The sequence below is a fragment of the Ctenopharyngodon idella genome, chromosome 21 (genome assembly GCF_019924925.1).
Source record: "Ctenopharyngodon idella isolate HZGC_01 chromosome 21, HZGC01, whole genome shotgun sequence".
Classification (NCBI taxonomy): Eukaryota; Metazoa; Chordata; class Actinopteri; order Cypriniformes; family Xenocyprididae; genus Ctenopharyngodon; species Ctenopharyngodon idella.
Window position 1 is genome coordinate 27,430,111 of NC_067240.1, and position 16,787 is coordinate 27,446,897.

Here is a 16,787-nt window from a genome sequence, read left to right on the forward strand (position 1 = left end):
GACGCGGAAGTCGGATGTTATAAATCATAACATATACTGGGGTTTGTAGTCTATTGGCCCTCCATCTTTTTTTTTACGTCATTTCTTTTCTATTTTCCCACAACAGAGGCTGGGAAAGCAGCGGATTTTACAAGACACCTTCGAGATATCATTCTGAGGTATTGATTAATCTTCTTCAGTATTATAAAGGAGGTTATTAGATGGTATTATTGGTTACAGTCGTGTGCTTTGTTTTTGTTGATTAACACACTAGCTTGACAAAGCTAGTCCACTAGCTAGTAATCATTCGTGAAGTTTATTTTGATTATTGAAACATTTCGCAGCATAATTTAATAACTTTTATTTAATATATTTTTACAATTTATTAAGCTTGAACTTATTATGTGGTTGGTGCACACAACATCCATCATAAACACTTGCGAACAGAGATTTAAGGTTCAATTGTGTATTTTAGGTAAGTTAAGCATTTTTGAGCACCTTTAACTAGTTAATCCATGGACGTGTGGTGTGACAAATGAGTGTGTAAAAATACACATTTTGCATTAATATGAGGTCCAAACAGGGCTTCCAACTTTTGAGTTGAGCCTGGATTTGATTCATAAGCTTGAGATTCGATTCTGATCTTGATTCAACATCGATTCATTTGGCTAAATATCAGGTACAGTAAGGCCTACATGTTAATTTTTCTCAGAGAAACAAATCTCTCTCAACTAATGCTGTAAACATACAGGGAAACCTGTCAGCTGGTATTATTATTAAAGGTTAAAATTAACCATTAATTCTAATACAATTAATATAATTCGATTTTTTAAATAATGTTATAATATTTTTAAATGATATGAGAGTAAAAATATAATAAATATGTAATATAGTGCATATATTTAGCATAATGCTCTAGAATTCCTTTTTCTAGCTAACTATCATGCTATATGGTCATTGAATGGCTTTACACGACATATTGTTCACAAGTTGTTTTATTGACTTCTTTCCACGGTTGAAACAGTAATTACATGCGACAAGATATGTTTCAGTAAGATGGACTGTATCTTTTAACATACCTTCTGATGTTCATTGTTTATTTGGTGCTACAACTAGTAATAAAGAGGAAAACCGATTGGTTCACAACACATTAAAAAGCATCAAAACAGTATTAATGTTTGAATTTTGTAATAAAATTGACAGAATTTGAAAGCTGAGACTGTGTTTCATATCAAAAGTAACCTGCTCTGTCTTGTCTGTCGGCATGTTGTCAGTGTCCTCTTTTCTCCACAATGTTTGTTTTTCACTGTGTAAGAAAATGTAAGATGTGTGGCGTGAGAACAGTGTCAATTGCGTGACTCTCACGCTGATTGGCCATTGTGTTCACATGCTCAACAGATATGTCTGTGATTGGCTACAATGATAAACACTTCAAAAATGTGTTGTTGATTGAATAGACAACGACGCTCTTCAAAGATACACATGGGAGCGTTTTTTTAAAAGCAGGCATCTATCAGCGTATGGAAGGCCAAAAGGTTCAAAAACACATGAATTTTAACACATCAACAACACGTGAAATAAGTGTATTTCACGAGTATTTAACATGTATTTAACACGTGAAATACGCGTTAAATATATGTATTTTACATGTTGTTGACGTGTTAAAATTCACGTTTTTGAACTTTTTGGCCTTCGATATTAGCAGATATATTAGGGAACCGCTGATAGATGCCTGCTTTCAAACCCTCACATGTGTATCTGTGTAAGAGCATCATTGATGTCTATTTAAAATGTTTTTGAAGCATTGATCATTGTAGCCAATCACAGACATATCTGTTGAGTGCGTGAACACAATGGCCAATCAGAGGTGTTTAAGAATCCACTCAACAGCGCTCAAAATGCTGGTATCGTCACATTTTTAAAATTTAAAAAGTCTGTCTTTTTGACAACACCCATGTTCCAAAATTGATTTTTATTCCCAAACCTCTGACACCAGGTGCAAAATGTCCTACGTCTTCATCAACGACTCCCTGCAGACCACCGTGCCGCTGCTGCAGGCCTGTATCGACGGTGATCTCGCTCACACTAAACGGCTCCTGGAGTCCGGATTCGACCCAAACACCCGGGACTGCCGTGGACGGACTGGACTGCATCTGGCTGCCGCACGGGGAAACGTAGAGATCTGCTGTATGCTGCACAAATTTGGTGCTGATCTGTTGGCCACTGACTCGCAGGGCAACACGGCACTGCACATGTGTGGGCATGTGGACACCATCCAGTTCCTGGTGTCCAACGGCCTCAAGATTGACATCTGGTCAGTGTCTTTTTTTCCCTTATAGATATATAAAATTATCATATTCATATACCATGCTATTCTGAGATACACTACAAGTCCTAAAACATAAAGGTAGATAAATATTTGAAAAATATTGTCCCGGTTAGGCCTTAGCTCAATTAGAACATATAAGTAGCTTTTATAAACATATTTTTTTGTATTATTTTTATATTTATTTTTCCCCACACCCCTGACTTACTGTATACATACTAGAAGGTCAGTTTCCCTGAGATTTGGTGTCAAGGGCACAACGATGAGGATTCATGGACCACTCAAAGTGCTTCATGTCTGTGCTTTTTGATCTGAACAGCAATCACAACGGAGCCACTCCTCTGGTGCTGGCCAAGAGACGTGGTGTGAACAAGGACGCGCTCCATCTGCTGGAGGGGCTGGAGGAACAGGAAGTCAAGGGCTTCAACCGCAGCTCCCACTCCAGTCTGGAGAAGATGCACATGGCTGAGAATGAAAGGTAAGATCGTAATCATTATAATCAGAACTTATTGATCGCTCAAAGTGTCCTTATTCATTATGGACTGTTGTATGTCCTGCAGTGCCATGGAGAGCCACTCTCTTCTCAACCCACACTTACACAACAGCGACGGCGTGTTGTCCAGCTTCCGTACCACATGGCAGGAGTTTGTGGAAGATCTTGGTTTCTGGCGAGTGCTCTTGCTGCTCCTTGTCATCGCTCTGCTCTCGCTCGGCATTGCGTATTATGTCAGTGGAGTCCTACCCTTCGCATCTAACCAGCTGGAACTCGTGCACTGAGGCGCTGACATATGAAAGCTCATTAAAAACAATGATTTTTTTTTAATCCTTCATTAGCTGATGATTGTTCCTACAGTTGCTAATTGTGTATAACCACGCTTTAAATTGCAACCATACATTCTGTGGCTGATTTTTTTTTTTTTGTGTATAATAATGTAAATAGACCTTTCATGTGCTAAAAAAAAATATGTAATTACTATTTTCATTTCTCTTGTGTGTTTGAAAACCCTTACGAAAATAAACCATGGTTCTAATAGAAATAAAACCCCCCCAAAAATGTGGTTATTGTAGTTAAAAAAACACAAATTAACCATGGTTTTGCTACATTAATCATAGTTTAACCATGGTATTTGTAGTAAAACTGTGGTTATACAAATGGTAATCAATCCGCCAAAAAAATAAATAAATAAAATAAAAACCATGGTTAATTTTCGTAAGGGAATATCTTTTTGTTGTGTATTCTTAACATTTATAATATTAAGTGTGTGACAGCCCACCTTGGCACCTATTTAATTTAAATTATTGGATTTGCACATTAAAGTTTTGCGGCTGCAAAAAGTGTAATGGCGTTTTGTATATATAGAGTTTAACATAATAAATGTTATAATTACCAAAAACAACTGTTCAGTCTTACATGTGAAAGGTAATTCCCAGATATGTGGTTTGGATTGTGCGACGGTTTATAAAACCTCAAAATAGTGAAGCATCTTTTCTTTAGTCCACTTATGAGAGCTACGGCAAGTTGCTCCGACCAATATGGCGGCCAATGGGGCGTCTATGTATTTTAAGGATGTTCAAGCAAAGTCCCTTTCAAGTCCTCCTGATAAGTTCGTTTTATGAGTTGGGAAGTCGTGTTTTACGACGTCAGGTGCGTTAAAGTCACTTTCGCTGGAGCAAGATGGCGATGTACATGTTCTTAATTAACTACACAAAAATACAGCAAGGTTTTTTTAAATCTACCAATAGAAAATGAAGAAAAGAGTGTGCATCGGGTGTGTTTTGTTTTTTAATGTTTTTAATAAATTTATGAAGCCACTGTAAACTTTATCATTACATTACATTTATCGTTACGTTACATTATATTGTCATATTACAATGCTATTATATTTTGTGCAGGGGATTAGCATATTTTGTTGTAAATAAAAAAGCCTGACAATGTCACAGCTAAATATATTGTTGTAATCTGCCACGTTTCAACTCGCAAATACGATGTTTTCGTTGTTTTGAACGCATTATATGTCTAAGTTTAACCGCTGCGCCTCAACAATGGTGTTTATGTGGTTCATTACGCAAGCCAATGATCCAGTGACTTAGATTACATACAAATAAACAGATAAAATGTACAAATTTAACAATTGTAATCTACAGACACAGGGTTGTTTATATAACAATAACAACGTAAAATGTAAACAGTGCCATCCGGTGGGCGGGGCGAGGGTGTGACGTCACTGTGTTTGGTCGCGTTTGCCAACCGTCTGCTCTGTGTGAGTGAGTGAGTGCCAGTCAGTAAGCCAGTCTTTCCTTTTCACTTCATTGAACTATGATCTGAAGAGGAAACCATGAATCTACGAGGCGTTTTTCAAGATTTCAATCCTAGGTAAGTTGTGTGTGCGTGCGTTAAGTGAACAATGAAACGCAGTGCTTTGTTTTTGAAACGCTACCATTCACTTTGTTAGCTTAGCTGCTAATGTTTACCGTCAGGCCTTTTGGATTTGCCTTAGCATAGTTTAGCAGCCTCACTGGACATTAAGCAGTGAAGGAAACTGCTTTAACATTGAAACCGGCTAGTGTTGAATGCTTGACAAAATACTGACACGTTCGTTTGTTCAAAGCTCCTCTCAATTCTTGTCTTCTTCTGTCTCAGTCAGGCCTGTCTCGTGATTTTGACAGAAGTCATGTAAGTTTGACAGATCTGACTGCATATGTGTTGTTGTCCTGCAGTAAGTTCCTGATCTACGCGTGTCTGCTGCTCTTCTCTGTGCTGCTGTCGCTGAGGTTGGATGGCATTATCCAGTGGAGCTACTGGGCTGTGTTTGCGCCCATCTGGCTCTGGAAACTCATGGTCATCATAGGGGCTTCCGTGGGCACTGGAGTCTGGGCTCACAACCCACAGTACAGGTCAGACACAACCTTTCTCTGCTTATGATTACGAGCAAGCTGGTTTCGTACAGTGCTGTGAGGTAATTAACCCTATAAAGCCTGCTGTATCATATACAGATACCATCTTCAGCTCATGGTACATGTGTATTTTTGCAGTGAAATCTTTATTGATTTTCTTGTATAACTTTTATATTGTTAGTAATATTTATGATGAACTCTTACTGGACTGAAGCAACTTAGGGTTGCTTGATTATTATACAATTTTATAAAAAAAAAAAAAAAAAATTAAAGGATTAATTGACTTCAGAATTCAAATTTCCTGATAATTTACTCACCCCCATGTCATCCAAGATGTTTATGTCTTTCTTTCTTCAGTTGAAAAGAAATGAAGGTTTTTGAGGAAAACATTCCAGGATTTTTCTCCATATAGTGGACTTCACTGGGGTTCAACGGGTTGAAGGTCCAAATGTCAGTTTCAGTGCAGCTTCAAAGAGCTCTAAACGATCCCAGACAAGGAATAAGGGTCTTGTCTAGAGAAACCACCGGTGAGGTCACGCGTGACGTAGGTGGAAGTACCGATCCAGTGTTTACAAAGCGAACATGCAAAGACTAAGTCAAACCTTTACAAAAAAGGTAAAACAACGAAGTTGGAGGAGAAAATGAGATGGAGTTTTTCGCCCTACCGCGGTACTTCCGTCTATGTCACGCCTGACCTTTCCAACGTGATTACGTAATGCGTTGCGCATGGCAGAGCAGTGCAAGTCGAGCATTTGTGGTTAAGCATATAAATTTTAATTTTTTTTTTAAAAAAAATGGTCAGTGGTTTCTCTAGATAAGACTCCTATTCCTCGTCTGGGATCATGTAGAGCTCTTTGAAGCTGCACTGAAACTGACATTTGGACCTTCAACCCGTTGAACCCCAGTGAAGTCCACTATATGGAGAAAAATCCTGGAATGTTTTGCTCAAATCCTTAATTTCTTTTCGACTGAAGAAAGAAAGACAAACATCTTGGATGACATGGGGGTGAATAAATTATCAGGAAATTTTAATTCTGAAGTAAACTAATCCTTTAAGTATGACCCATCAGGCTTTCGAGAAATGTTTATTATCTCTCAATTATCAGTTGCATTGCATTATACGTTTTGCCCAACCATGATAAAAACACATTATTGGGAGATATAGAGTGATTTATGTGCATTTTATGTAAGTATTCTTAAAGTTGTCATTGATTTACATTACAAGCTATTAAAAATGCTGTCTTTCATTTTACCCATATAAATACTTTTTTGCTTTGAATAAAATTGAGGCGTTTTTTCCTCCTCGAGTGTGAGCTCCATATTCTCACTATGTCGTACATTAATATATAAACTATAAATACCTGATGTATAAAATATGATGCAAACTTATTTTGCATGATTCATTTGTACACATATCAAAAGGTGCATGGATTTGTTTTATTTTAGCCAATCTAAAAATGCACTGATTAGGCTTTTGTTGAAGGTGCTGCAGCCTTTCTGAAGTCTTGCCAATAGTGTTTTACTCTGAAATATGTCATATTATGTAAAATGGTTTGAGAATACTGTATCATGTTGACTTTGGCTATGTTCAGACCAATCAAATGTTTCTTCGATACGATACCTTGAAAAAACATCAATATTCGATACCATTTTCGATACCACTGGGAAAACTGCCATTTATACCCCATACAGATGATTTATTATCTCATAATTCTTTTGATAATTTGGGTAATTTTGTTGTAATAGCTTACACACAGCACAGGGAGGCTATATTAGAAACTTTGTACTAAAATGAACAAATTGCAAATGATAGCACAAATAAATACAACAGAATAAAGAGACAAATGAAATAAACAGCTTTAAGTTTTTCAGGTGGGTCTAACAGAAGCATTCAGGTAAGAAATACTACAGAAATGAAAGTAATTAAATGTAAAATAACACTGGATATTTTTAATTGTAAAAATTAAATACAGATGAATGCTTACAATTAAAGTTACAAAAGTTATTGAGTCAAGAGCAGCGAGTGATTTTCTCAGCAGGTTTATTAGGCTGCTGTCACTTTAAGAGCGGATGCACTGATCCAATATACTGTTACACAACATGCGTTTTCTCAACTATTTACATTCCAAAACTGACTGTATCTACCTGAATACTCTGCATGATGGGCATTTTGGCATCATTTTGTATGAATTTGATCGTTTATGCGCAATAAGCCACAAAAAAGAAGTTAATTTGGTACTCATGAGCTGTTTGAGAGGTGGCTTTATGTGAGAAAGTGCAGCTGGTATCAGTGTATTGATACTGCAGAATAGGAGTATTGAAACCGTTTCAGATATTTCAGGATCAATACATATCGAAATATCAATATTTTTGACAACACTAGTCCAGACATAACCAACCTATCTGCAGAGAATGCTTTGGTAAGGACGTAGGCATACCCACGTATCTGACGAGGCTTTCAGAACGGATGCAGGAAAAATGGAGGTGCATCATCTCGCTCTCCAAATAAGCGCCCTGTCGAGTCATGGTGCAGAACTTGTCCGTCGCACAAGAAAAACTCGGAGGAGTCTGGTATACATCATGATGTTCTGTGCTGTAGTCACAGCCGATATCTTAGGACACGCCGTTTGAAAACCGTATGAATACTTCCGGCATTTCCGCAACCAGTTTTGGCTTTATTGTTGTGTGTTGCTTTAAGAGTGATGCAAAAGACAAATTGAAATCCGATTTGAGACGCATATTGGAATCGCATTTCAAACCACCTCCAAATGTGGTTTGAATCCGATTTGATGTGTTTTTTTGCTGTTCAGACTTTCAAAAAAACCCATCTGGATAAAATCTAGATATGAAAAAAAATCAAACTTTTGCTGGCAGTCTGAACATATCCTTTAAGACTTGAGGAAAACCGTGAGTTTGTCCATGTATATCATGCAGTCATTTGTTGTCCTCAGGGCCGAGGGGGAGACCTGCGTGGAGTTTAAGGCCATGCTGATTGCTGTGGGGATCCACCTGCTCCTGCTCACCTTCGAGGTGCTGGTGTGTAACAGTGTACAGGCTGGTGTGGAACAGGGTACACGCTACTGGCTCTTGGTCTTCATGCCGCTCTTCTTCGTCTCGCCCATCTCAGTGGCGGCGTGCGTGTGGGGATTCAGGCACGACCGCTCGCTTGAGGTATCAGCCGGGAAAGATTTGTCTGACATATCTTTTTCAGGATGTTTGAATCTGACTAATTTATGTTCAGGTCATATTTCATGCCAAAATCAAAAGAAAAATTAAAATAATAATAATACTAATCTTTAATATGCACAAAATGTTGCATTGACATTATTTTCATAACAATTTAGTACTTCCCATTATTCAGTTATTTTAATTACTATAGTGTTACATTCATTTTTAATGTATTACTATGACTGAATTCTGTACAGTTTTGACTGTTTTTTGTAATAAAGTTTCTGACTATATATGGTTTATTTAAAACTAAACTAAATGATAAATAACTTATTATTATTTAGCATTACGGTAAAGATTTTTTTTTAAATTCTTGGTCCTAGAACATATGGAAACTTGTTTCTGCCATGGAATAAAAAATAAAAAAGGTAACTGTGACTTTTTATCTCACAATTCTTACTTTTTCTTGGAATTGTGTGATATAAAGTCAGAATTGCGAGTTATAAAGTTAGATTTGTGTGATATAAAGTCAGAATTGCGTGATATAAAGTCAGAATTGCGTGATATAAAGTCGGAATTGCGTGATATAAAGTCGGATTTGCGAGTTATAAAGTCGGAATTGCGAGTTATAAAGTCGGAATTGCGTGATATAAAGTCGGAATTGCGTGATATAAAGTCGGAATTGCAAGTTATAAAGTCGGAGTTGCAAGCTATAAAGTCAGAATTGCGTGATATAAAGTCGGAATTGCGAGTTATAAAGTCGGAATTGCGAGTTATCAAGTCGGAATTGCGAGTTATAAAGTCGGAATTGCGTGATATAAAGTCGGAATTGCGAGTTATAAAGTCGGAGTTGCGAGCTATAAAGTCAAAATTGCGTGATATAAAGTCGGAATTGCGAGTTATCAAGTTGGATTTGCGAGTTATAAAGTCGGAATTGCGTGATATAAAGTCAGAATTGACCCTCACATTATTGTCAGATTCACCCACATGAAATCAAGTATGTCTCCCTAAGCATTTATATCTTTGTGTTTATAGAAACGCATCTTTCCTGATTGTACTCTCTCCCTCACTCATACTTTGTGTTTTTTTCCATCAGCTGGAGATTCTGTGCTCTGTAAATATTCTTCAGTTCATCTTCATAGCTTTGAGACTGGATAAGATCATCGCCTGGCCGTGGTTGGTAAGGATGCCAACACCAGTAATTTACTTCAGAGTCACCTGCAGTTTGGTAATCTGAGCTCTGGCATGTTATGAGAGTCTGAACCGGGTCTTTTCCAGGTGGTGTGCGTACCGCTGTGGATTCTCATGTCCTTCCTGTGTCTGGTGGTGCTCTATTACATCGTCTGGTCTGTGCTCTTCCTGCGCTCCATGGATGTCATTGCAGAGCAGCGGCGTACACACATCACCATGGCAATCAGCTGGATGACCATAGTTGTGCCCCTGCTTACCTTTGAGGTTTGATTCCAACATCATTTACTTAATTGTGTTTATGCAATAAGATAAAAACACTCAGATTGACCGATATTGATTTTAATAACCAATATCAATGCTGATTATTTTCCTGTTTAAGTGTGCTTTACCTGATATACAGAACCAGTATTTTTAATAAAAAAAATGTTTTTTAATGCTTTTTATTTTGCACATTGCTAAGTAGATCATTACAATAAAACTACAACAATAAAATCATATTATGTATATATTACAGTGTTCTTGTTACACGTTACATGTACTTATAATAACAGTAAATTATGCATAATTACATGCAACTAAGCCTAAATACTATACTAACAGTCACACTTTAGTGTCCAATTCTCACTATTAACTAACTATTAACTGCGACTTTTGCCTTAATAAACTCTTAATTACTGCTTATTAATAGTTAGTAAGGTAGTTGTTAAGTTTAGGTATGGGGTAGGATTAAGAATGTAGAATAAGGTCATGCAGAACAAGGAATTAATATGTGCTTTGTAAGTACTAATAAACAGCCAATATTCTAGTAATATGCATGCTAATAAGCAACTAGTTAATAGTGAGAATTGAACCCTAAACCCTAAAGTGTTACCTTATTAACCCTAAACCTATAGTAAGTACATGTTGTTTTTATTATTATTACTCAGTACTTAAATAGTATATCTACACTGTAACAAGGACACCTTAAAATAAAGTGTACCTAAAATGTTTTTGAAAGAAGTCTCTTATATTCGCCTGTATCAAAAATACAGTAAAAATAATGTGAAATATTATTACAAATTAAAATAGCTGTTTTCTATGTGAATATATAGTAAAATGTCATTTATTCCTGTGATCAAAGCTGAATTTTCAGCATCATTACTCCAGTCTTCAGTGTCACATGATCCTTCAGAAATCATTCTAATATGATGATTTGCTGCCCAAAGAAACATTATTATAATCAATGTTGAAAAAACTGATTTTGTTTTTTCTCAGAATTCTTTAATGAATAGAAAGTTCAAAAGAACAGCATTTATTTAAAAAGGAAAATCTTTTGTAACTTATAAATGCCTTTACTATCGTTTTTAAACAATTGAATGCATCCTTGCTAAATAAAATTGTTTATTTCTTTAAAAAAAAAAAACGTTCTGAGCCAACACATTAAATAATTGTAGATCACATACTTTGCATAAATATAAAGGTCCATGTGAAACTAAAAGCTTTAGGTTTTTACAGCTTTTTGAAGCACTATTTCATTGAATAATCAGTGAAAAACTGAATATATTGCCACAATCACAGCTAATGACCAACTAACAAACTGCTATTTTCTAGTGTTTTTACCATGAGCAAAATGTCTGCAGTAGGAATGGGACAATATATCAAATTTCGAAATATCACAGACCAAAAAACCTGACAAATGACATCTAGGCAAAATTGAATATTTCATCATTTGCAGCAATGCTTTCTGTCCACGTGTAAATGAAATGCCTGAAATGACCGCCATCAACATTTACATTGCTTTACTCTACCCTTTTTAGACCATACAACAATCTCCATCTTGTGTGCAGTAGTAGCTCTACTTCACTAAATGCCTTTGCATCATTTGAATATGACTACAGACCGGCAACACGCCCGACACAGAGACTGAGAGTGCTGCGTCTGTGCTGAAGTCACCAGTGTGGCAGCAGTTTGGTTTTCCTCTGAAGTACGAAAATAACATTCGGGCAGTTGACAAGACTTAAGGCCCGTTCACACCAAGGACTATAACAATAATGATATAGTTCTAAATATAAAAGAATAGCAGTAGAGTCCACACCACAACTAGAACAGCACAGAGAAACACTATCATTGGAATCACTTTCAGAATGATTTCTTCCAGCTGATGAATGATAAAAACATTGAGAGCCAATCAAAATCCATCCTGCTTTAAAGAGCTCGAGCATTTAAAGCGACAGTCGACATAAACTGCATCGAGTGCTTAGAATAAACAGAATGATATCGTGCACAGGTGTGGATGCTAATATGTATTGCAGTATACTGTCAAAAATATAAATTTTTCGATACATATCGATACTGAAATATCTGAAATGCTTCCAATACTCATTTTCCGCAGAATAGATACATGATATCAGTTGCTCTTTCTCTCTTTCTTATCTCTCTGACATTGAGTGACACACAAACCCTCCTCTCCTCACTCTCTCATTTGCTCCGGATGAATATTGTTGGTGTTTCAGGGCTTGAATTTCACCGTGGGATTGCACATATTGCCCATAATTTTACTCATTTCCACAGATTTTGTGCTCACACCCAAAGTGCGCCACATAAAGCCGCCTCTCAGTACTAAATTGAGTTCCTTTTCGTTGCTTATTGCACTCAAATACACACAAAATAAAGTCAAAATGCCGGTCTTGGTGAGTATTCATGTAAACACAGTCAGTTATGTTTTAACTGAACATACTATGAACTTTACTATTTCTGTCACTGTAAGGTGAATCATTGACTTGTGCACTCAACTGATTCATTCAGGAACACAACAGTTAAATCTGCTGTGGCTTTGTTTTGGATTATTTCTGTTTGTGGAGCAAAAATAGACAAAATTACTAAATGGCAACAGTTTATAATTGATAATTGATTATAAAAATGATTACCTAAGGCCGAATCACAGCTGTAAATCATAGTTTTGAAAGACATGAGGGTGAGAATGTTAATTTTGGGTGAACTATTCTTTTAAGGATGCAGTCACTTGTGCAGAGCTCAATGTTTACAGTAGTACAGAGTTGACACTCATCAGTGTTTGTTTTGTTTTCAGATTCTCCTCGTTCACAAGCTGGATGGCCATTATAACTCCAACTACGTCCCGGTGTTTGTTCCTCTCTGGGTTTCTTTGCTGACTCTAATGGTGACCACGTTTGGCCAAAAAGGGGGGAATCACTGTACGTGACAAGTGTAACTTACATCTATCTTCTTATTTCGCTTGCTACTCATTCTTTATAACGGCAGGATTCAGATCAGAGCTGCACGATAAATCTTAAAAAAATCGCAATCTCGATCCAACACCCTCACTGTCTTATTTATTAACAAAATCCGACACATTTATTAACAAAATCTTTTGACAAAATCATACCGGAACATTCAAATCTGTGTTCGTTCTGCTGCTGAACCAGAGAGAGCAGTTTTGAACCACACAGTAGTTATTTTGTGTTACAAATATTCACATTATCACCGATGTACTAAGAGAAAAGTTTATAGTTAGGATATAAACACTGATGTCTACGATGGCGATCAAACTAGAGTAAACCACTTTTTGACTTAACCCTAGTCTTCCAGCCTAGGTTTAAGTCAGTATGTACATTGTATTTGTCCCAAATCGCTGTTGATGTAATTTAATGGAAAACTATGTGAGTGGCGCTGTGGATTCTGGACATCCTCCGGAGTCGTAGTTGGGCGCTGCCGATAAGTTCTGAGGGTTCTGATAGCGATGATAGGATATAATTTATGAATCATAACCCACCATGCATCAAATTGCCTTGTGAATTGATATGCGTTACCCACAACACCTGATTTTCACCCACAATTGGCGGGTGTTAATTTCAAACCCAAATTTTTAGCTTTCTAAGAACTGTGTTGTTTTGCTAAATCAGGCATCACTATTACTGTTCTTCATACTTGGGGTGAGTGTTTTAAACAAACCCCAAACCCCAAAAGTATTAAACTTTGCTGTGTAATTCTTCCCACACTTACCTCACTCTCATTTTCTTGCGCACATTTCTGTATCACAAGTGATTAGCGCAAAATGCATTTCACCATTTTTGGCCCTGTTTCCACCTGGTATTAAGATGTGTTTTGGTCGAGGTAGACGAGGGAGACATTCCCGTTTACAACTGGCGTTTTAATCCGTCTCTTTGTTCATTTTCAACCACTTCTGTCCTGATTTATTCGAGGGGAGGGTTTATGGGCGGGTAAATGTGTGGCTTTTTCAGAACTTTTCGATCTAATGGACGAAATAAGCTCGCGCAATTTATATATGAACACGAACGGAGACAACAGAAAAACATACGGAGAGCATCAGCTTTCATTTCTGCTCTGACAGACGCGAGACCAGCCGAACGCTGTGAGTGTGTGTTAGAAATCAGGAATGGTGAGAGAACATTGTGCTTGGTACATTTTTCGTCTTCAAACCAAACTTGGGTCTTCAGCCGACAAAGTTTAAATCCCGTCTGGCTAGCGCGCTTCCCCTAATGACCGTTAGCTCACGAGACGAGATTTTTACACAGTATTTTTAAGAAATCGTCAATGATGAAATACATGACTAGAAAAATAGTCATATGTCAGACGCTTAAAGGCTCTGTTGTGCAACGAATCCTCCGCCATGGTCTTGTCAGTCATCTCATCACGTGATCAGTGAACTCTGATTCCTGCTGCACTACATACGACTCTGCAGCTCGTGTTGGACGAGCTGGATGGAATTGAAGCGACCGTTATACAACTGAATTAAATAGGTTTTTATTTCTATAAAAAGCAAAACAACAGTAGAGGAGTAATGTAGCGGTGGCATTTTCTATCCTAATTTCACCCTCACGCTCCGTCATGGCAATATCGTGAGACAGCTTTTCACCTAAACGAGAAATATCGTCATCTTGCGAGATCTCGTGGCACGAGATCCCGTCACACCCCTATCATTTACAATACGAAAGCAATTAGGTTGAATGCGTTTTCGACTACCTCTGGAAGTGGTCAAAAGTGGACAAGCTCAAAACGCTTTAGACCCCATTTACACTGTATTTAGCGTCATCCACTTGTGATCCGATCGAGCAAAATGCATCTTAATACCAGGCTGGAAACAGGGCCTTTGTCATCCAGTACATTGTAATAGCAAAAACAAAGTATATTCTATATTTGCGTTTTGTTTTTTTAATGAAAAGATTCTGTTTCTCCTAGCTTTGTTTCAGTGTTGACTTGTCTCTGATTTCCCTCAGGGTGGTTTGGCATTCGCAAAGACTTCTGCCAGTTTCTCCTTGAACTCTTCCCCTTCCTGAGGGAATATGGCAACATATCCTACGACTTGCACCATGAGGACTCTGAGGTGTCCGAGGAATTGCCCATCCACGAGGTGCCTAAAATCCCTCCCATGTTTCGTAAGAAGACGGGCGTGGTGATTACCCAAAGTCCTGGCAAGTACTTTGTGCCACCACCCAAACTGTGCATCGACATGCCAGACTAATGTTCAAAACTCTGTCCTGGTTTGGCTGTTCATGAACAGTATAGCACTATGCACTGGGGTCCGCTTCAGGACTCGCCATTAAAGACAAAAAACAATCCCACTACAAAGATGCTTCTTCTGAGGCTCTTCAGGAGAGACCCTTGTGTTTGAGCTAAGCTCAGATACCGGCTCCTAAACCGTTTTGTATAATCTGTAAAATCCACCTGCATAGATGGGACCTGTTGCCTTCAGGAAAGATTCGTTTGAAACTTTCCTGACAACTCAGTCAAAGGACTCGCCAAGAGATTGTCTAATCTGTAAATAAGCCAAGTGTTTTGTTTTTTTACCTTCTTTTCTGTGTTTTAAATCCACACATATGATGTAGGCTTTCAGTTATTCATCCGTCTGTCTTTGCTAGCATCTGCAAGATATTTCTCTGTGCAAGCCTGGGAATTCATACATGACAGTTCCTCTTTTTTGTGGTGGTGGAAGAAAGGCATTGGTGTAAAAAAAGCTTCATTCACATGAATCTGAAGTGGATTTCTTCATCTGATATGTGAGAGAGGCTAGCCAATGAAAATGTTTTCAATGCAGCTGTTGTTTCTCAAGCTTCTGGACTGTCACAATTACACTCATATGTGATCGCAAGAGTGTAAAATAAAAAGTAGGTAATCTTTATTGGAAATATAATCACTACCTAGCAGAACCTGTTCTTATTGTATGTTCCCTGTCATTTCAGTTCATTGTGTTGTACAGTACCCTTTCAATCCCTCTTTTAATTGCTATTTAAGTGTTGACCAGTTGTAGTATGTTTCCAATCTGTCATGCAAGACTATGAATTCTCCTCGTATTCAATGGCTAGCAGACAAGTACTTAAGTCACTTTCTCAGCTGGTCTGAGTGAAATGCCATAGAAATGTTTAGGTTATTTTGTAGATGTGGACCAATATCACGGTTTTAACGCTGTTCCCCACTGTACACTTTTACCGCTCTTGACGTTCATTGTGTCCATTCCTTTGTAAAGGCTAGACATACCGTAGCTCTCGACAGTGCCTCACATTAAAATCATACTGTTTATCATGCAAATGCTGTGTGAATCTGTCCATGTTTCAAGCCCCTTTCTTTTTGTTGTTTATTCCCAATGATCCATTATCATATATTTATCACATTTGCGACAGGTGCTCGCTAAGACTCGCACTGAAGACTCAGATATTCAGTGTAATGCGTTATATAACTGTATACACCTTTGGAAGCTAAGCTTATAAAACAGTCATAACTCAATATTTTTCAACTAAAACCATATCGTATCTAATCAGTAACTTCTCATTAATGAGTGAATGCACAAAAGTTACCATGTTTTTACCATTTACCCCCTTTTTATTAATTAAAAAATTGAGAAATTCTTTGAAATTTCACATTTTTCAAGAACTACAGCAAAAACCAGTGTGATGCAAGAAAAGATGTATATTTTTTTTTTATCAATATAAGTTTTATTTGAATATATCATTAGAGTAAATTTATAAGAACAAATAATATGAGAATTAGGAGTATGAACTCCATTGACTTCAATGGATTTAATTAAATTTATTTGAAACTTATAACTCATGACTGCTCAGAATGGTCTAAATTAGTGAAATCTACATATTCTTTTTCTAAAAAAAAAGCAGCAACACCAAAATAACATCAATATTACTCTGAAATGTTTTACTTGCATACATTTTTTTTACATAATTGTTGAATACATTTATTTTTTTGTTTTTGCGCACTAAAA

The 16,787-nt window shown here is 37.2% G+C and overlaps 2 protein-coding genes across 2 annotated transcripts; both read left to right on the forward strand.

Moving 5' to 3' along the window:
* Nucleotides 1-3,702, forward strand: ankrd46a (ankyrin repeat domain 46a). The gene is made up of 4 exons (XM_051876768.1): nt 1-158; nt 1,976-2,293; nt 2,625-2,783; nt 2,866-3,702. The coding sequence occupies exons 2-4, from the start codon at nt 1,983-1,985 to the stop codon at nt 3,080-3,082; spliced, it is 687 nt and encodes a 228-aa protein (XP_051732728.1). The 5' UTR covers nt 1-158; nt 1,976-1,982; the 3' UTR covers nt 3,083-3,702.
* Nucleotides 3,703-4,515: 813 nt separating this feature from the next.
* On the forward strand, nt 4,516-16,102 carry tmem185 (transmembrane protein 185). Its single transcript, XM_051876767.1, has 7 exons — nt 4,516-4,679; nt 5,024-5,200; nt 8,152-8,371; nt 9,465-9,548; nt 9,647-9,823; nt 12,627-12,750; nt 14,794-16,102. The coding sequence occupies exons 1-7, from the start codon at nt 4,642-4,644 to the stop codon at nt 15,036-15,038; spliced, it is 1,065 nt and encodes a 354-aa protein (XP_051732727.1). The 5' UTR covers nt 4,516-4,641; the 3' UTR covers nt 15,039-16,102.
* The last annotated feature ends 685 nt before the right edge of the window (nt 16,103-16,787 follow it).